The following is a 20,156-nucleotide window of genomic DNA, read 5'->3' as shown; positions in this document are numbered from 1 at the left end:
GTTAACATTAAGAGTTCACTTATGAAATAAGAAGTGTAGTTCTTAACATCAATTATAGTATCCTGCACAATAAGAAAAAATGTTTGAGTCCTTTTCAGTCCCTCATCTGATTTATGTATTAGCATTAAAGAAATAATAGAACAGAGTTTGAGCTAGTAAGTCATTGTATTTTTTTTTTAATTCAATGATTTACCAGGTAAGCCAATTGAGAACATTTTCTCATTTACAATGGTATGGTTTTAATATAATAAAAAAAAAAGAAAGGAGTCCGCAGTAAATGGATGTTTTTTTATTATTAATATCAACTAAACAGACATTTCAGAACTTCAATTTTGGATACAGAAAAATGTGTTTCCCGACATCTCAGTTCCCGACCCTGAGCGTTGAACTTTCAAAATTATGCCTGATTTTTGTATCTCTGATGCAGCTCAAGCACATCATCCTGGGAGACCCTGGTCCAGCCTTCGCTATGGACGTGGTAGAGGTTGACCTGCCCTCCGCTGTAGGCGTCGCGGTATGTAGCCTGGTAGATAGCGCGGCGTCCGAGATCGCAGGCTTCCTCCACGGTCAGATCTTGCCGAAATCCGCTGTCCATCACACCGTAGGCGTAGATGGAGCCAGACCCCAGTGAGAATATGTCACCACAAATTCTGCTTCCCTCTGAGTCAACGTAGTAGAGCCCTGAGGAGAAAGTGGGACTGGTCAAAGCCATGCAAAAGAAAAAAAAGAAACACCGCAAGGGGATATTTACAGTATAAAGCATCGACAGTTCTAGCTCAAGTGTTAAATTGTTCAGCTTCCACGCGGAATTATATGTGCGCGCACGAATATGAGCAGCTGCAACCTTTCCGAGTGAAGACGTGTGCTGCTGGATAGAACAGCTGCATCTACTTCATGTAAAATGAAGCAGACCACGGAACCTGCTGACGATGCGCGGGGGCCACATCGTTTTTTTTGCCCAGGGGCCACCGCTCGAGCCTTATTGATCCCGGCAAAAGTGCCAAAAATGAACTATCGACCAGCAACCCAAGCTACACAGTGAGATGCACCTTAAAAACCTTTGGGGAGGACACACACTGCCAGCACACTCAGTGGATGTATGACTTGTATCGTTTTTATTTTTCAAATATCCATTTCAGTACTGAAAAGTGCAAAGAGCACATATGAATCTGTGGCACGTTCAACATTGACATTCATAGGTGCTCTCCATCCAATCAGAGAGAGCTTTAGCTAGTTTATCTCTCAATCACTCACTCTATTACTGAGCAATCTGAACCATTCATTCACAGATTATTGCATTTATTTGTATTAGTTAGGATTAATCCCTTCGTAATATAGTTACTCTCACCAAATGCCAGCTCACCCATAAAATTGCAGATGGGAAGAAGAGTTTATAAAAGAGGCATGTCTTTCATGACACTTTCCAAAGTAAAGAAAAAATAAAAAATGTGTGAGATTTTGATTCTACCAAATATTAGCTGTTACCGCTTAAAAGAAAAAAAAAGAAACACTTGTAACACAACACCCCCAGATTGCACATTCACAGCTAAACTAGTGACAGACTGTTAGCGCTATGGAGGGCCACTTACTTTTCTAAGGGGAGGGGAAAAAAAAGCATCCCATTCATTTCAGATGACAAATTGCAGCTTCCTCAGCCTGTCGTTAGCTTGCTTTGATGAGCATCCACAGCCTATGCATGGGGTAAAATTGCCACTTTGACACCTGCCTGTTCCAATTGAAAACTGTTAAGGACTTATTCCAAACAATGGTGCAGGCGGACAGTTAGAATGGCAGCCTCTTGTGCTGAGCACCACACAGAGGATGTGGAGGCAGGCCTACAAATAGAATTGGAGTGGCGAAAAAAAAAAAATAACTTCCTACATTCATTCCCTTCCAATCGCTCCTGTGGTCTTCATCATGGTAAATGCAATACACACGGATGCATTTATGTTTCGACTCGGAAGCCGCATTAAAAGTGTCCTGCGGTAGATGTGTGCTTCACTGGCAGATGAGACGAACCTTCCATTCGGATTAGGCAACCTGGTGAGGAGGAGACTATTTACGCAGATTGTATAGCTGGCTGCATGATTTGGTGTCTAGCAGTGTGTGTGTGAGCAGCGAGTTTTGAACATTGCTGGTTTCTTTCCACCGAGAAATTGTAACTGGAAAGTTTATAGTACCCTACCATTTTGGAGTGCAGTTTATATACTGAGCTTCCAACTCGATTATGGGTAATTTAATTGACATGCCATTTACCTGACCCCTTCAATCATTGACACTGAAAAGCTCCTATGAAAATTGAACAAATACAAGGATCATTATTTTCTCATTTGAATGCCTGGGATTTTAAATCACATCATTTAGCTGGGGATGGCAAACATCCAAATAAACAAACGAGCAGTAATTGTGCACACAGACACCTCTGGTTTCAAAACAAAGCCTACATCGATCTCGCTCGTTGTTCAAGCCTTATGCGCAAGCACTTGTATACGGCCAGGATTCAACGTCCATCCTGGCTCTCTCACTGGCCGGCAGAGCAGGCTGCATCGATTTGCCATCATTGTGTCACTATAGCAGACTCGTTATGTGCACCTTCAGTGATGTACAGCCTCACTCCGCCATCAAAAGTGGCAGCGTTTACCACTTTTAAGCGTTAAATGCTTGAAAGAAAAGAACAGAGCTTGCAGTGCCATCTAGTGTCCATTTCTGGAAATTATATTGGCATTTTCTATTTGAATGACTTGTTTTTCTAAAAGACGTGCATAACAAGTGTAAAAATCATATTACTGTTATAAACACAACCTTTGGATCAATTTTTTATTTTATTTTTTAAAAAGACCTGAAGACTGATGTACTTACCTGGGCCTCTCTTGTCCCAGCCACAGACCATGGTTGCCATGCTGAGTCCCATGCCCTTGTATTGGTACACCATGTTGGCAAGTAACTTGGACGCCGCAGCCACCGAGATGCGCTCTTTGTTGCGGAGCTCGTAGACGCGGCACTGGCGTGCCAACATACGCTCCCAGAAACTACAATCTGCTGCTCCTCCAGCCATGGTGCCGAGCAGATAGGGATTAATCTCAATCACCTTTTTGACCGATTGCGAAGCGATGTAACTGCCCGCTGTGGCCCGAGAATCCACTGCCACGATGACACCATGCTGGAACTGAAATGACAACACCAGAGGGATTATCATCTAACTACGATAAAGATTTGAGAAGGCTATAGTCAAAGCGGGCACCAAGAAAACATTTTTAAAGATGCGTTTTAATGAGGTTAAACTAGTTTGAACATTCCAAAAACATTTTTGTATAAATATAGCTCCAACATTATCTTCATAATACAACTTCATAACAAAAAGTTTACTGCTTGAACTAGATGCCACTAACCAGCTAACCAATGTAGTATGATTATTGTGTTGTGATTAGAACGTTGTCATGTTATCAAGTGAAAATACGCCCGCTAATAATAATTTATTTTCACATTATTGAACCTTATTTTTATTTTATAGTCACCGTACTTGGCCCATCGATTGCAATGTGTATTATACATATATTATTTAATCATTTGTGCAACACTCATGGACATTAACGATGGGTGGTTGCTTGCTTGTATGTATGTAAGCATGCTAACATGCTACGTGAGATGTAGCATCAGCTCTATAGGTCAGTCTGATTCATCAAATGTGCGAATACCATGCAACCAAAAAAAAGACATGTTTTTTTTTAATAGATATTGTTGTCTCCTGTTTATTTTAAAGAATTCTAATCCAAGTATTGGGGTCGATTACTTACTTTGAACGCTAAGGTAGTGGTCCCATGGAGAAATTCTATTCTCCTCTCGACGTCATGCTCGTCCGGAGCACACAATGGATTTTTGATGGCAAACCGAATGTTGTCTCCCGATGTCGTTTCGAGCCCAAGACCACTCAGTCCGGGTCCACAATCGAAAGCAGCCGTTTGACGGCTGCCAAAAGAAAAACCAGCACAATCACTGTTCAACACACTAGCGAGCGCCATCTTTGAAACTGTCCGATCATGAGCAAGCAACTTCCGTGGTTTCGTATTTACACATTTTGTAACAGAATGAACTCAGCGCCCCCTGTAGTTGCGGATGTACGGATGAACAAACTATGCGGAATGGTTAATAGTCAATTTTACTCAGCTTTGCGTCCTTAGGGTTAGGGTTCGGGTTAGTTTTTTTTTTTTCCAGCACACCAGGTTTTCAAGATATTTTCATGTTTTATTTTTAAGTTAGACATTTTAAAGTTTGCACAATACAGATTTTAGCCATGTCGTTCCAGAAAATAATTATGTGCTGAACCTAACCCTTAATTTATAAAGATAACTAAATATTCATTACATTATTATTATTATTATTATTAATAGTAGTAGTAGTAGTAGTAGTAGTAGTAGTAGTAGTATTAAACCGTTATGTGCCACCGGAAATATCGACATATTTACATACATTTCTGAAATTTCTCACTGGTACAGATTAAAGGACAGAGTGGGTCATTGCTGAGCTCAACAGCACACCCGGTTGCATTATTCAAATTATTCCAAAACTCATAGGTCACAGTTATTCCATTATTTAATACCAAAATATCATTATATGTATAATCCAACCTTGTAGCACGTCCCACCTTGAGAGATCAATCCCAAGGTTGTTAATGGAAAGGGTCTGTGAACTGTCAAAGAATGGAAAGATGTAAAGACAGTTACTGGAGATAATTTGAGGTCAGCACTGGCATTTAAAAATTCAACAGATTTCCATTTCCATTCCGGTTGATTTAGTATCTATTCAAGGTCGGAACAGTTGATCAATTCAAAAAGATCTGATCATATCCTTCAAAGTTAGAGTGAACCACTTGTGATTCATAGTAGTGTCCTTGAAGCTTCACACAGATCTTCCAAAGCTAAAAGCAAAGTAGAAATACTTGTATTCCTTGTTCAAAAATGGGAAAAAACACGATATAATTGAATCCAGGAAAATTGGAAACTCATAAACTCACAAATCCCATTCTCCTTTGTTCAGGGAGATGCTGTCATCTGTTATCTAGGTCAACTCATCTCGCTGTCCTTTTGCAACTCAACAAACAAACTTAGTCTCGACTCTTTTATAGCTTTTCCAAATATGACAGCTTGCAGAAAATATTCGTACAATATGTCTTAGTAGACAAGTAATTTGATCATGCTTGAAATGAAAATGATATGGAGTGAAGCCTGTTTCTGCAAACCTTTTCACATTTACCTTCATCACTTTCTGTTTGCTAATGCTTAATGAGACATGACAACACGTCGAAACTAAGGTGGTTGCTAGTAACATGATCAGGGAGTAAGGAAATAAGACTTGTGATAATTTTGTCAGCACAAATTTTTTGGTTGTCAGCTCCAAGTATCATTGTGGTGACAACACTGTCTAATATCAGCCTAAAAGCAAATATGCAAAACAAATAGATAGGTAAGATGCATTTTTTCCAGTTGTTGTAATTATTTGATTTTACATTTGTTTTTCAATTACATTTGAACATCTTCGACAGTTTTTTGTTTTAATACACAAGTACATAACTGTACTTCTACATTTTATGCCGCGATATTGCGCGAGAAGTGAAACTGGCATACGTCCGACGCCATTTTGACTCCTCCTTCCCTCGGCTGTCCTACACATCGCGTCGCCTGTAGAGCCAAAATGGAGTCATTTTCCTCCCAACCGGGACCAACGAGATTGTGGTCCTCGTTCGTACCTTGCATGCCAAGTCATGGCGTCCGTCAGTACGGGAAGCAGAGTGTCCTGCGGGAGAGATTTGAATTGCGTGCCAGAAGTTGACGAAACATTAACTGCGGTCGCCAAACTCGGGTAAGAAGAGTACTGCTTATTGTTGAGCGTGGAGGGGGATGCGGAAATTAATGCGTAAATGCCAACGATTGATGCTAAGCTAGCCGGTGAGACACAAGCACGTGCCCCATCCCCAGTGTTGTGCACTTTCTAGCCAAACATAATGTGTATGTTTAATAATTTGCATTTGTTTGCCTTTGCTCCTCAGGTTTGACTTCGTATGCATGCCCCTCTTCCACCCGAGGCTCAGGAGGGAATTTGAGTTGGAACCCGCTAAATCTCGACCTGGTCCACAGACGCGGTCTGACCTGCTGCTATGTGGAAGAGGTTAGAACACATTCGCGTAAAAGTTGGCCACGGTTTAGAGCGTAAATGTGCACATTTATGCAAAAAGAATAAGGCATAGATAATGCCCATATATTAATATTACTTTGAAAAAAAAATTCAAGGTGTACTGTATGAAAACATTTTACAGGTGTGACTTTCAAGACCCCTTGCATTAACTGCGTAAATGAAGGCAAGATATTCAAACCAGAATTTCCTTGTTTATTTTTGATTATTGTATGTATATATTTTAGATTGGAACACTCTGATCGTTGGGAAGCAGTCCCCATGGATTGACGCAGATTGTGAAGTGGAGATACTGCGCAGAAACTCAGAAGCTGTGAGTTAGAATGAACAGTCACAGATGTTGATCCTGGAAACAGTCCTTTCATTCATCTCTTCCCATTTTCCTCTTTTTGGGTCTTTGCCACTTTCTTCTTACGCCTTCCATTTCCATCTTTCCAGGGGCTGGCACAGGAATTGCATTTCTCAGCCTACTTGGGTCTGCCAGTCTTCATGATGTTTCTAAATGGACCTCATAAAGCAAATCTTGCTCGTCTGCTGCTTAATCATATTCAATCTGGACACCACACCACAAATGTAAGACTGCTTTAGGGATAAGAGTTGAGAGCATGGCGGCAAGAGTTACTAAATGAATCTCGTAACATCGGCTGTGAACTTTATGTGATTAGTTCTGGATTCGAGTTCCACTGATGGCACCTCAAGACATGCGGGAGGACCTGATTCAGAATGAGCCAGTCACCTGTATTGATGAGACAACTACAGATGAGAAGACCTGGAACTGGTTAGTCCAAAGAGACAAAGTGCCATCAATCTGCTGCTTAGTCTTTGAATGTTTTCTTACTTTTATTTTTTGTATTATTTTTTTATTTGTATATAAATTTTTTTGCTTGTAGGTGGCACTCATTTAGGACACTTTGTGATTACAACAAGAGGATTTTTCTTGGTAAGAACAAGATGCCACTAGTTCCAGTCAATTCCGTTTCAGTAAAACAATCAACATTTCCTGTTTTGTTATGAAGCCATTGAAGTGGGAGCAGACATGCCTTCAGAAACTGCGATTGATAAGTGGCTTGGGGAACCAATCAAAGCAGCCATACTTCCCACCAGCATCTTCCTAACCAACAAGAAGGGATTTCCTGTTTTATCCAAAGCACACCAGAGAATAATTGTCCGACTTTTCAAGGTAGGAAAAAGTTACTTGATTACTATATCAAGGGGTATTTCTAAACAGAGTGGCTGTATTAAAAAAAAAAAAAAAAAAGATTATGATTTCATTTAGACCTCTGCAATTGAATTTACAGATTTATCCAATGTCACGGTAATAATTAAAATGTCTTCTTTTCACAGTTGGAGGCACAATTCATCTTTACTGGTGCAAGTCGTCACACTGACAAGGACTTTCGCTCATACCTGCAGTACCTGGAATACCTCAGTCAGAACCGCCCAGCTCCCAATTCCTATGAGCTCTTTGCTAAAGGTTATGAAGACTACCTCCAGTCTCCCCTACAGGTACAGAAATCTTCCATACACATTATAAAATCCTTTTTATGTAATAAAAATACTTTAGTTTTTGGTTTTAAATTTAGGGCCTATTCCTGATGTTATAAGACATTTTGAAAATCATCACCATGTGATGTCAGTATCACATTTGACCACCGCTAAAAGTGTATATTTTCATGAATGTGAGTCATGGGGATAATTATTTTGCTTCCAGTGGTGCTTTATTTAAAAACCGTCTTGTATAAACTTTTCCACATCTTCATCCTATTTCATTTAGCCTCTCATGGATAACCTGGAGTCACAGACATATGAAGTTTTTGAGAAGGATCCCATTAAATATTCACAGTACCAACAGGTAAGACCCACAAGTGTTGTCATGACATTGTTTTTGTTTGTTTTAACGTATCTCATCTAAATATCACTTGTCCTCAGGCTGTGTATAAATGCCTTCTCGATCGAGTCCCGGAGGATCAGAAAGACACCAATGTTCAGTGAGTAGCGTCACCAAAGCAGACGTGATAAATAAAAAGGAGTTAAGATGGAATTGTTTTCTGCTCACGGACTGCTGACTTTAAATCAATGAGTATTCTCTACCAAAGAGAAACTCGCTTGTCATGGCAAATGTAAAAATTGGGGTTAATTAGTTGTAACTCCTTTCCACAGAGTGTTGATGGTGTTGGGGGCAGGCAGGGGTCCCCTGGTCAATGCATCTCTGCGTGCTGCCAAGCAAGCAGACCGCAAGTTGAAAGTTTATGCTGTTGAAAAGAATCCCAACGCCGTCATCACGTGAGTGGTCTCCACAAGGATATACTCATGCCCGACTTTACTCTCAAAGATATTGAACGCTAAAATATTTTGTCCTGACGCATGAATTGCTTCCATAGACTGGAAAACTGGCGCTTTGAGGAGTGGGGAGATCAGGTGACTGTGGTGTCATCTGACATGAGAGACTGGACCTCGCCTGAGAAAGCTGACATCATTGTCAGCGAACTGCTTGGATCATTTGGCGATAATGAACTTTCCCCAGAGTGCTTGGATGGAGCGCAGCACTTTCTCAAAGGTGCTTCCTTGCAGTCATCTCTGTCCTAGAATGAAAAAGAATAACCAAAATGTGATGACACTTCTTAGAATGGTGTACTGCACCACCAGAGTGAAATTGCTAAATACTACATTTCACAGTGCATTTACAATGTATTTATTTCTTGGCAGATATTTTTTTTTAGATGAAGCTTTTGCACTGAATGATATTTGATGGTGCAGGTATACCTAAGCATTTGTCCAGCGAGAGAAAATAGCTGTCGCTTTCTTTTCTTCACTGTTGTTGCATTTGAAGTCAGCTTCTATTTCTTCTTCTCGTGTCTCATTATGCCAGATGATGGCGTGAGCATTCCGTGCTCCTACACCTCCTTCCTTGCACCACTGTCCTCCTCCAAGCTGTATAACGAAGTCCGAGGCTGCAGGGAACGCGACAAGGATCCCGAGTCCCACTTCGAAATGCCATATGTAGTACGTCTCCACAACTTCCACCAGCTGGCTGAACCCAAAGCATGCTTCACCTTCAGACACCCCACAAAAGGTAGAGAAAAAAAAAACACAAATTAATTTTACACTGATTCATGCTAAAAAAAAAATAATAATAAGGAACTGACTTTGTTGCCCCCCCCTCCTTTAGATATGAACAATAACCGTTACCAGTGCCTCAAATTCTCAGTGGGTTGTAACTCTGTCCTCCATGGCTTTGCTGGGTACTTTGAGACCACACTTTACAAAGATGTTACACTAAGTAAGTATGCTTCAAAAAGTAAAATCACTCTGTTATAGTCAAGTTATAATACAAACCTTTGTCTGTGCTCAATAGGCATTAAACCTGATACACATTCGCCTGGAATGTTTTCGTGGTTCCCCATTCTCTTCCCCCTCAAAGTAAGTACCTCGGTCAGCTCAAAGCATGAAAACACATCGACATGATGATAAAAAAATCTAAATTCCTGCGCTTCCTTCATCAGCAACCCATCTCTATTTCACGTGGCGATGTCGTCACGGTGAGATTCTGGCGCTGCAACAATGGCAAGAAAGTGTGGTATGAATGGGCTGTGACCGAGCCGGCGTGCTCTGCAATTCACAACCCTGCCGGACGCTCCTATACAATCGGATTGTAAACATGACAACAATGTCGTCCTCACGTTCCTACTCGTATTTTCTTTTTGTAACAGTTGTGGAAATGTGTGTGCCTCATTGTCAGTTATACTAGGTCAGGTTATCCTAACACAATGTTAAAAAAAAAAAATACACACACACATTCAGTGTTCTTGTTTTGGTTTTGTGTACAGCAAAGAAGCATCACAAACATTAAATCTTGCACAAACTATGCCTTATTGAAGAAATTCCATTAAAATAAACATGTCTGTTCAATTGACAAATATAGGGACGGACTCCTGTGGCACTGAGATTACATGCTAAAATACCCCATTGTTTTGTATTTGTATGTTTAAATCATGTCAATAAAGACGCTGATATGTTCTTTTTTTTTTAACTTGGTTTTTGAATGCATGTGAATATTTTTTTCCACTCATTTATCACTTGTGGGAGAGTAGGAATTGCGGAAGTCATGAGGTAAACTGGAGTTGCGGTAGTCGATGTTAATCCGAGAACATTATTTTCAAAATAACAGGTTACTTAATATATAACGTGGTTTTGATCATGTTACTACTCTACAAACTGTGTTGTTTTGTGTATTTAATTAGTATTTCACATATTTGGGAACAGACTTGTAAATCAATCAAACAAAGAACCATGCGGTTTTTATTTAAAAAGGACGTTTATTTTGAAAGGTCAAGCACGGAAATGACTCGCCACTGATATTCTTTGATGGCCATTCACGAAGACAGCGCCAAAGGTGTCGAGGAAGGGAGTCTACTAGTCTATTTGTTTTGTTAATGGTCTTTAGTCGTTAAATCTACGTATTATTCGTTATAATTTCAACAACAGCCTTTCACGCAAGTCTCCTGCCATGCTAATTATTATAGATTTCTAGCTTGACACCATCTCCCACGGTTAGCTCGGCGCTATCTCAAGGTTAGCCACCGGCTACACTACCTGAGTGACCTGTCTTGCTGGTATTTGTAGTATTAGAATAACTTTTTTTTGTTTGTTAAAATGTCAACGTCTCTTTCCTGACATTCAAAAGTGACGTAATGATTCGTTAGTGAATACACTTGTATTACGTCCATTCACTATGTGTTGAGCACTAAAAACGAGTTCTGTTTAAAAACAAAAACGTTGTTATGGACTAATAAATTGAACGTTTCAGATTTGGAAGTAAATTTACTCCATTTTACTGTATTGTAACTTTTTTTCTTTTGCTCTCTCTCTCTCTCTCTCTCTCTCTCTCTCTCTCTCTCTCTCTCTCTCTCTCTCACTCTCTCTCACACGCACACTACACACACACACACACACACACACACACACACACACACACACACCACAGCCATGTCTCCATCGATTCCACTGCAGGAGATGATCCGGGCCATTAGGTCAGCCAGGACCCAGTGCGAAGAGCGGGGTGTCATCCAGAGGGAATGCGCTGTCATCCGGGCACAATTCAGACAATCTGACAACGATGGTCGATCTCACAACCTGGCCAAGCTTCTCTATGTCCACATGCTTGGCTATCCTGCACACTTTGGTCAGGTGAGAGGATTTGGGATTTGACTTTGATGAGGCAGATGGTGCATTTGAGTCAATTAACCGTGGTGTCGCGGTTCATTCTTTGAGAACATTATTCATCCCATACATAGAGCCTAGCGTGAAGCACGCGCTGAAAACAGTGTTTTCAGCAAAATAAAAAATCTAAATAACACGCTGCCGATCGTGTCTTATGGCTAAACCCAATGGGCAGCTTTAGCCAGAAGACGCGATTGGCAGGCCCATCTATTATATACTTCTCTGAATGTGGCTCATGCTGCAGACACACCAGCAACCACAAATTACCCCTCCACACAATAGGGCAATCAAAGGCTATAATGGAAGACCGACCAAGTGGACCAACAAGTCCGCCCTGGTTCTTGCTTGGCTGTTTTAGAGCTAAAGTTGTTATTCTTCCTGTTAGATGGAGTGTGTTCGGATGATAGCCAGCCCTCGCTACAGTGAAAAGCGTGTAGGATACCTTGGAGCCATGATGCTGCTGGATGAGAAGCAGGATGCCAGTTTGCTCATTACCAATTCCATAAAAAAGTAAGAAAGCCCATTCCAATCACATATAGCCCTTTGTGGAATTAAAAAATAACTGCGCGGTTGACTGAGTTTAATTTCAATAGCTGCAATTATGATATGTCAAAACTGATGGCTATTTTTGCATTAAATTGTGCATATACTACATGTCTGACTGGTGACATAAACCTTTTGTGCTTCTTGCTTTTCAGTGACCTTTCTCATAATAGCCAGTATGTGCAGTCTCTGGCTCTATGCACTCTCGCCTGTATTGGCTCAGCTGAGATGTGCAAAGATCTTGCCCCGGAAATTGAGAGGCTGCTTCGAGCCTCCAATTCTTACATTAAAAAGAAGGTAAAGATCCTCTTGTTAATTCCATACAGCAGTTCAAAGAAACATCGATGATGCTGAGCTTGTTTCTGCTCTCTTGTAATATGCTTGATGTGAAACAGATGACAAATGTGCTCTTTATTGTGGAGAACTTGATGACATTCACCTTAGGGAATCAATAAAATTTCTATACCGGTAGTTGGGCTTTGGAATAAACAAACACTTGATCACAATTCTTGGTATCTTGTTTCTGATGCTCTTCTACTGTTTTACCCAGGCTGCACTGTGTGCCATCCACATTGTTCGAAAGGTTCCAGATCTCGGGGAGCTCTTTGCCCGAACAGTTCGCTCTCTCCTGTCAGAGAAGCACCACGGTCAGTTTACTTTTGACATCTGTTTGAGACAAACATTTACTCAATTGTTTTGTGTTCAAGGTTTTGGCTCTGTTTGTCTGAAGGTGTGCTCCATGGTGCTGTAGTGCTCATCACAGTGCTGTGTGAGTGTAGTCCAGATACACTGGAGCGCTTCAGAAAGGTACGAACATCACACATGCACACTCACACAAATTCACACGCACGTCTTGGGCTGATATGACAAAGCAAGTTCGTTGAATGTATTCCCAAAAACCCGTTAAGCATTCATAAGATCATCCTACAACAGTTTTTGTCCACTGGCCTGCAGTACTCTGTATTTCCATTTACATTGTGAAATGTTCTAAAAACATCTTCAGGCAGTGTGCCTACTCTAAATTCTCCTCTTGACTACCATATTTACTTAGACAGCGTCTGTGTGTATTGCAGACGGTCCCAGATCTGGTTCGCATTATGAAAAGCTTGGTAACATCCGGTTACTCTCCAGAACATGACGTGGCAGGGATCAGTGATCCTTTCCTACAGGTTTGTCTTCACTCTTAATACTGCTGAAAATAACAACTAAAATACCACACACTGAAGAGATATTAAATGCATAAAGAATAACCTTGCTGATAAATAAAACGAATGCCTTCCATTCACAGGTCCGCATTTTGAGACTGCTGAGAATCCTCGGGCACAACAATGAGACAGCAAGCGACACCATGAATGATCTCCTAGCTCAGGTTACACTTATGCTGACAATGCATGGACCATGCTAGCTTGTTTGATTGAATTGTTTACAACGGGTCAGCTAATGGATGATTTTTCTGTGTCACTGTACAGGTAGCTACCAATACAGATAGCACTAAGACTGTGGGAAATGCTGTGCTGTATGAGACGGTTCTCACGGTGCTGGACATCAAGTCCGAAAGTGGCCTCAGGGTGAGAAGACACTTTTTTAAATGGGGGCATGCATGCCTCATTCACAATAATTAGTAGTTACTGTTATATTGAGTAAGATGGATTCATAAATGCACAATTCCACAGATCCTGGCTGTGAACATCCTGGGTCGCTTCCTCCTGAATAACGACAGGAACATTCGGTCAGTGCATCTTAACGGCATTCGACCCCCAATTTCTATTCCTTCGTTCCATCTCTTCCCCCATCCTCAGCTTCTTTCCCTGTACATTTTCGTTCCTCAAGGCCACTGGCAACTTCTTGACAGGTTGTCATCGGTCTGAGCTATCTCACTGCCTTGCCGTGGTACATTATCTCTGGAGCCACACTAGAAGGTCACTTTCTATCTGCTAGGCAGAGTGAAGGCTCATCAATTGTTCCTCTGGGCTTTGTTATAGTAATATTTTTCCCAGCGCTTATCTTTAAGGGACATGAGGTCACTTTACAGGGTCGTCTGGTTTTTACCTGCAGGAGGCTTAATCACTTTGGGACCATGATGGGACAGGTTTTTTTTTTTGTTTTGTTTTGTGACAACTGTGGTGATAATACATCAACATTGTTTTATCAGAATGACAGATAAATCATTCACTAGATGAATGTCATTTTATTTAGTAATTGTTATTCATTATTATAGTTTTTATTATTATTTTTTTTCATTTTATTATATTATTCATTATTATATATTTATTACATTTAAAAAATTGTTAGGGTTGTGCTAAAAACATCTTTTGTTCAATAATATTCTCAACCAGTTTAACCCGTTATGCATTTGGCTACACAAAGTATTAAGTTGATCCAATATGACCTTTTTCGAGGTAATAAACTAAAATGCAACAGTGGAATAGGTAAATAAAAATGTCTTGCAAAGTAATTAATTGCAGTTTTTCAGTTTGCTCTTCCTATTTTGCAGAATTTGTCGTTATTGTGTTTGTCCAGATACATTGCCATGACCTCCCTGCAAAAGATTGTTGGGACAGACAACATTGCCGTACAACGTCACAGGGGAACCATTGTAGACTGCTTGAAGGACCCAGATGCTTCTGTCAAACGGTAACATTCCACCTTCACCTATATTTCCACACTTTTTTTTTTTTTTTTCTTGAAATGAACCAGTTTCAAACATGAGCTAATATCCAGTACTGTCCATTTATTCAGCCGTGCATTAGACCTCTCCTTAGCATTGGCATCCGCCAGCAACATCCGCTCCATGATGAAAGAGCTGCTCATGTTCCTCTCCTCCTGCCCACCTGAACTCAGAGCTGAAACTACCAGCGGTATATTCTATGCTGCAGAGAGGTGAGCAAATCATGCACATGCTCTTTGGTATAGTCGTAGGCATGGAAATGTTCACAATGCCATGATACATTCGCACTCTCTTTGCCCAAAAGCAGGGATCGGTTTACTCCCATTGTGTGGCAGACATTTTCACTGTGTGATTGTTTCTACTCTCAAAGGCATTACTGTATTTGCTTCCCCGGCCGTATGACACTATCGCCACACTTGTGTGTGTGTGTGTTTCTGATCTGCTCTAAAGCACCACTGTGTGTGTCTGTCAGGTACGCACCTTCCCAGCGCTGGCACATTGACACCATCCTGCATGTCCTCACCACGGTAAACACAACGTCACACATTGTATGAAACAATTTTCATTTGTTCCGCGTGGCGTAAATGAAGCGTTTGAAGTCAAATAAAAATAAAAAGTGTTTGTTCTTCCAAATGTTTTTTGAACATCAAGGTCGTTTATGCGACGGAAAGGGATGTTGAGATTTATTGCATTAGCAGCTGTGTGTATAAAAGTGTGTGTTAATACGCTCCTGTTTGTTATCCATTCCTACACTGCTAGGCTGGAGGTGATGTGAGAGATGAAACCGTTCCCAACCTGATCCTGCTCATCACCAACGCTTCTGAGCTTCACTGTTACACCGTCCACAAACTTTACCGAGCGCTGCTAGGTGACATTTCTCAGGTGCGTGAATGCAGGTTGTCCTCGTTTTATTGTATTGTTTACGTTTTATTATTATAAATTTATTTTTGATGCCTTTACAGTATATATTTTTTAAATATAGACATTACACCCTTTTATCCAAACACAATTGTGTATAAATTACTTTTTATTACTGTATAGCAACCACTGGTTCAGGTGGCCTGCTGGTGCATTGGAGAGTATGGAGATCTGCTACTCAGAGGAGAATGTCAGGAGATGGAGCCTGTTGAGGTCAATAACCCACACTGTTTCATAATTTGCTTTTTTATGGGAAAACTGTTTTTTTATTTTTTTTTATTCACCATTGTCAATTCTAATTAGGTGACTGCAGACAGTGTGCTGGAAGCCTTGGAAACAGTTCTCCAATCTCACATGTCCACCCCAACGACAAGGGGCTTTGCTCTCACTGCCACCATGAAACTGAGCACCCGCATCATTGACAATGTCGAGTAAGACACACTTTTCTTGTCCCAACAACATAAACACAACTCACTGTTTATATTTTCTATTGCTTAAGGGTCATTGGTAACTCAATCTAGAGTTACATTGCTGATTGAAATATTTTTATTTCAACTGGGGGGGAAAAGCTGATAACTCCATTTCCATTTTTATTTTAGTCGAATAAAAAGCATTGTAAGCATTTACGGCAGCTGCATAGATGTGGAGCTCCAGCAGAGGGCAGTGGAATATAACGCGCTCTTCAAAAAATATGACCACATGAGGTTAGTGTGGATTTTCATCTTGGAAGAGAAGAAGTTTATTTTCTTAAAAATGTTGAGCTTTTCACTATGTGTCCACAGAGCAGCAGTGCTGGAGAGAATGCCTGTGATTGACAGGAACTCACCGGGTCATACCAATGGGGACTCGATGGGGGGCGTCATCAAAGAGTTAGAGGTGGACAAGGTGAAGCAGAGAGAGACCTTACTGCCACAACTACCTGCTAACCAGGTGATATTCCGATGGCCGATTTCAATGCACTTCTCGTTTGGAAAAAATCCAAGTGCATCTGAAAAGCGGGAGTCGTCTGTACTAGTTGTGAGCTTGTGTTTGTTTATTTATTTAGCTCTACTGTACAATGTAGATCATGCTTATTTACATAAACCATCTCTCCCTAACCAATCATTTCATTGTTGTGTGTTATACTAAAATAATGGGAATGAAACTCAGCTAACCGGTTTCTATGTAATGTTCTGTCTGGCATGAGATCACTTAGTGAGTCAGAACTTGTGAATTTCGTCCGGCAACACGAGTGACATTGTTTTGTATCGTGCTGTGTTTTCATTTGCATATCCTTAAAGGAACTGAAGTTGGGTGGTTCTCAGGAAGTGTGGCCTTGAAGTATGACATCAGAGCCTAAAAATAAACCAGGTCAAAATGATACATGCTTTAAATCAAGCCTTCCTGCAGTACGAAAAAAAACTTAGTAGGCGATTTAAAAGATGTTAACATCGTGTTTTGCAGCAAACTAATTGAACTTGCAGTTCAACTTGCCATTCCGCCAGAAGCATACAGTAATTTACCCTAGTAGATCGTGAGTGCCACCTTGTGGAAACAATAAGCTAAACAACCTCACTTGTTTTTGTTTTTATGACAGTGTTGCGCAATTAAAGCATATTGTGTTACATTGACATTCTGCTAGTTTATTGTAACAACTGTTTTTTTTTTTGTTTTTTGTTTTTTAACCCAATGCATTTTATGGCTGTGAAGAGCTCTTAATTCCATGGAAGTGTTTTCAAAATAGGAAGTAGTTGTGACGGCTGTTTTTCACCACTGAAAACACATTCACACGCAAGCAACAGCACAAATTCCCATCAACTTGTTTATTTTATCTCTTCGAGATTTCTGCAATATCGTAAGCAGCGAAATCCGGTGATTGATAGTAAAGGAAAGTGAGTCAGCATTTGAGCACGCAATTAGACTACACTTTGTGAGAACCAACCAGTTCAAATAGTCAGTCAACTCTCACTACTTTATAATCTCATGGCTTTGGAATGAATAATGGATGCATGGACTTCTTCTTTCCTCCTGTGTTTTGTTAAGGTATGTGATCTTTTGAACCTGCTCGGGGACTCAGAGGAATCCGTTCAGGCGGGTCCAGCTCAGGGTGACACCGTACCCATCCAGTCCATAACCACAGCCAATCCTATTGGAGGAGACCTTTTGGATCTGTTGGGCGGCTTTGAGCCCACCCCCTTGGCATCAGGTTCGAGTGCTACACCCGAGGGGGGGGGGGGGGGCGTGTTTCGTTTGCGTAATTTGTATGACGTTATGAGGTTGCTTATGTTTTATAGCCCCTGCGGTGACAGTGTACGAGAAGAACGGTGTGACTCTGACACTCAGCTGTGAGAAACAGTCCGACTCCGCCGTGACGGTAACCCTGAAAGGTTGCAATTCATCTGACTCGGACATCACAAGCTTCGCTCTGCAAGCGGCTGTGCCAAAGGTTTGGAGCCAGGAACTGAGCACAGTTGGGAACTACTAGTAGAGACAACTATGTTGAAAGCAAAGCTGTGTACTATAGTTGGAATTTGTGAAAACCAGAGATGACTAATTTCAGGTTGTAGAATGACATGAACGTGTGTTACGTATCCACGTCTGTGGTTTCAGAGTGTCAACTTACACATGAAGGCCCCCAGCGGAGACACGCTTCCTGCAAGAGGCTTGGCTCATGTGACCCAGTTGGTACTTCTCAACAATCCAAACAAGGTGAGACACTTGCTACCCATTTTTCCATCTTTTCCATTGTAAGGAAAATTTCTCGAGCTCAACCTCAGAGGAAATGCGTCATTCAAGTGTCATCTCAACCACTTCCCCCAGGTCAATCTTAAAATGAGGATACGGATATCTTACTCAAGCCAAGGATCTTCCGTTCAGGACACAGTTCAAATTGATTCGTTTCCTGGACTTTCCTGATTGGCTCCTATCACCAGACAGCCATTTTTACCATTCCTCAGATTCACCATTTGGTTGTTTACTCTGATGCTGAACTTTGATAAAGAAGTCTACCTTGTCATCTATTTGATATTGCATTCAAGACAAAAGTAATCAAATCTTGTTTTTCAAGGTCAACAGGCTATAAAGCATCATCAGCCTTGAAATAATATTCAGGGTTTTGAATACTGTAGTTGATTTGACCTATCATATGATTATTTTATTTCTTTGAGATACTGAATGTCTTGTAGCACTCCATTTGTATTTCCAAATCAAGGACATTGCCAACTAATAAACTGTCACCATATCGTCAGACACTTATAGCTCCCATCTTCTCCTGTGCCTTTTATAGGTTTCTTATTATTGTTAGTAATCATTCAATTACATTGCAATCAGCATTACTTGATCAATCGTGCAGAACCTCTTGAACAATAGTCATGTTTATTTACAGTCACTCTTAAGTTTTAAGGTCTGTATCGCATTAATTGTTCAGTATTTTTATTTTAGAGACCAATCCACATATGCTTACGTTCAGAAGTCCTCAAAAAAAAAAACTGGCAATCCTCAGTGTCTGCAGTGGTGTACTGTGGATGCTTAAACTGTTCCAGATCTAAGAACACTATTTCATGTATGGATTCACACTCATTTTCGAATAAATGACGGGATGATTTCAGCACCTTAAGCAGCAATGTGTGTTCTATGCAAATTTGAGCAATGTGCATTGGAGTAAAGTGCAAAACTTGAGCATTTATTTCCACAGCATTGGTTAAACCAGACATGGGCAAACTATGGCCCGCGGGCCACATCCGGCTCGCCAAACCTAAATAAATTGTGTTATTAAAAATGTTTTTGGTCATCCCTGCAATACCCGCGCATTTACTCCTGGAAACCTTGTCTGCACACTTACAAGTGCGTATAGTATACGTACTCAGTAGTACGAACCCGGCGCGTTCCGCGCTCTATTTCTATCAGTGCTTACTTTCGAGTGTGGGCTGTGACGTTAGCGTTCTTGTAATTCGCGCGCTTAGCTTTCAGACAGTTATACGCTAAAGCCACCCGCAAACCTTCCCCTGGAATTCTTTCATTAATGAGTGGCCCAGTGAAAAGATAGGTAGACACTGAGAGCCGAATGTTTAAAAAAAAAAAAAGTGGGCTAAAAAAATATTTATCATTATTAGCATTTGTCTGATATGCCAAGAAACTGTTGCAGTATTCAAGTACAATATTAGCCGTCACTTTGCTAACCGTGCTAGCAGTCAACACGTGAACGGGCGGCTACATCGAACAGGTTGACAGCTCATTTGAAGACTCGGGGAAAATCGTTCTCAGCGACAAACTGCGGATCAAAAGTCAAGTACAGAGGCAAGTTTTTGATACACCACTTGTTTTCGACTAATCTTAACTTTTAAAGTTTTTAAGGCCGACTTTAAGGACGTGTTTACTGTTTCCTCACCTGTCACCAGGTGTTTTTGAGTTCTCTGCTTTCATTTTCAGATATCCGTCATCGTTTTGATTTCTTTATTACTTTCTTTAGATGTATTCTTTCACTGATTTTTCAAGACGATGTATTTGGTCAGAATGTTTGCCTTTTGATGTAATTTCGCCTCATAAGATAAACATATTTCATAAATCTGACCTGCAGGTGCTGAAGTGATGTAAACTGTTATTCATAATAACAGTGTCGTATTTAATGAGAATCAGCGATAGT

At 40.7% G+C, this 20,156-nt stretch overlaps 3 protein-coding genes across 4 annotated transcripts; 2 read left to right on the top strand and 1 right to left on the bottom strand.

Annotated features, from left to right (window-relative positions):
* Nucleotides 1-274: 274 nt before the first annotated feature.
* psmb5 (proteasome 20S subunit beta 5) lies at nucleotides 275-4,067 on the bottom strand. Its single transcript, XM_085930589.1, has 3 exons — nucleotides 3,795-4,067; nucleotides 2,860-3,166; nucleotides 275-681 (listed from the first exon to the last, which is right to left on the bottom strand). The coding sequence occupies exons 1-3, from the start codon at nucleotides 4,017-4,019 to the stop codon at nucleotides 398-400; spliced, it is 816 nt and encodes a 271-aa protein (XP_085786715.1). The 5' UTR covers nucleotides 4,020-4,067; the 3' UTR covers nucleotides 275-397.
* A 1,634-nt stretch (nucleotides 4,068-5,701) lies between these two features.
* prmt5 (protein arginine methyltransferase 5) lies at nucleotides 5,702-10,216 on the top strand. Of its 2 annotated transcripts, none has more exons than XM_085930875.1 (16): nucleotides 5,702-5,856; nucleotides 6,044-6,162; nucleotides 6,414-6,499; nucleotides 6,625-6,759; nucleotides 6,852-6,964; nucleotides 7,077-7,126; nucleotides 7,203-7,366; nucleotides 7,531-7,692; nucleotides 7,961-8,038; nucleotides 8,116-8,174; nucleotides 8,347-8,469; nucleotides 8,568-8,743; nucleotides 9,056-9,259; nucleotides 9,356-9,466; nucleotides 9,542-9,606; nucleotides 9,690-10,216. In XM_085930875.1, exons 1-16 carry the CDS (start codon nucleotides 5,759-5,761, stop codon nucleotides 9,840-9,842), a joined length of 1,896 nt encoding a protein of 631 aa, XP_085787001.1. In that variant the 5' UTR covers nucleotides 5,702-5,758; the 3' UTR covers nucleotides 9,843-10,216. The 2 variants fall into 2 exon arrangements, with proteins under 2 accessions (XP_085787001.1, XP_085787002.1); XM_085930876.1 differs by having other exon boundaries at nucleotides 5,824-5,942.
* A 315-nt stretch (nucleotides 10,217-10,531) lies between these two features.
* On the top strand, nucleotides 10,532-19,274 carry ap1g2 (adaptor related protein complex 1 subunit gamma 2). Its single transcript, XM_085929863.1, has 22 exons — nucleotides 10,532-10,758; nucleotides 11,171-11,373; nucleotides 11,792-11,916; nucleotides 12,105-12,246; nucleotides 12,500-12,596; nucleotides 12,680-12,756; nucleotides 13,023-13,118; nucleotides 13,238-13,318; nucleotides 13,419-13,517; nucleotides 13,623-13,678; nucleotides 14,470-14,583; nucleotides 14,689-14,829; nucleotides 15,090-15,144; nucleotides 15,377-15,499; nucleotides 15,659-15,748; nucleotides 15,839-15,966; nucleotides 16,135-16,239; nucleotides 16,318-16,465; nucleotides 17,558-17,720; nucleotides 17,809-17,960; nucleotides 18,125-18,223; nucleotides 18,335-19,274. The coding sequence occupies exons 2-22, from the start codon at nucleotides 11,173-11,175 to the stop codon at nucleotides 18,428-18,430; spliced, it is 2,388 nt and encodes a 795-aa protein (XP_085785989.1). The 5' UTR covers nucleotides 10,532-10,758; nucleotides 11,171-11,172; the 3' UTR covers nucleotides 18,431-19,274.
* Nucleotides 19,275-20,156: the final 882 nt, after the last annotated feature.

Source organism: Syngnathus leptorhynchus, chromosome 14 (genome assembly GCF_054491065.1).
Source record: "Syngnathus leptorhynchus isolate UIUO chromosome 14, UIUO_Slep, whole genome shotgun sequence".
NCBI classification, from domain to species: Eukaryota; Metazoa; Chordata; class Actinopteri; order Syngnathiformes; family Syngnathidae; genus Syngnathus; species Syngnathus leptorhynchus.
This window is presented reverse-complemented; position numbering and strand designations above follow the sequence as displayed.

What these genes read in the sequence shown, in the direction of transcription:
- ap1g2 (XM_085929863.1), top strand. Translation starts at nt 11,173, where the DNA reads ATGTCTCCATCGATTCCACTGCAGGAGATGATCCGGGCCATTAGGTCA. An exon ending in ATTCTTACATTAAAAAGAAG is followed by an intron (nt 12,247 to 12,499) that starts GTAAAGATCCTC and finishes TGTTTTACCCAG; the next exon opens with GCTGCACTGTGTGCCATCCA. An exon ending in AGTCCGAAAGTGGCCTCAGG is followed by an intron (nt 13,518 to 13,622) that starts GTGAGAAGACAC and finishes ACAATTCCACAG; the next exon opens with ATCCTGGCTGTGAACATCCT.
- prmt5 (XM_085930875.1), top strand. Translation starts at nt 5,759, where the DNA reads ATGGCGTCCGTCAGTACGGGAAGCAGAGTGTCCTGCGGGAGAGATTTG. An exon ending in ACTGCGGTCGCCAAACTCGG is followed by an intron (nt 5,857 to 6,043) that starts GTAAGAAGAGTA and finishes TTTGCTCCTCAG; the next exon opens with GTTTGACTTCGTATGCATGC. An exon ending in TTACAAAGATGTTACACTAA is followed by an intron (nt 9,467 to 9,541) that starts GTAAGTATGCTT and finishes TGTGCTCAATAG; the next exon opens with GCATTAAACCTGATACACAT.
- psmb5 (XM_085930589.1), bottom strand. Translation starts at nt 4,019, where the DNA reads ATGGCGCTCGCTAGTGTGTTGAACAGTGATTGTGCTGGTTTTTCTTTT. An exon ending in CCACTACCTTAGCGTTCAAA is followed by an intron (nt 3,167 to 3,794) that starts GTAAGTAATCGA and finishes TTGTCATTTCAG; the next exon opens with TTCCAGCATGGTGTCATCGT. An exon ending in CTGGGACAAGAGAGGCCCAG is followed by an intron (nt 682 to 2,859) that starts GTAAGTACATCA and finishes CTTTCTCCTCAG; the next exon opens with GGCTCTACTACGTTGACTCA.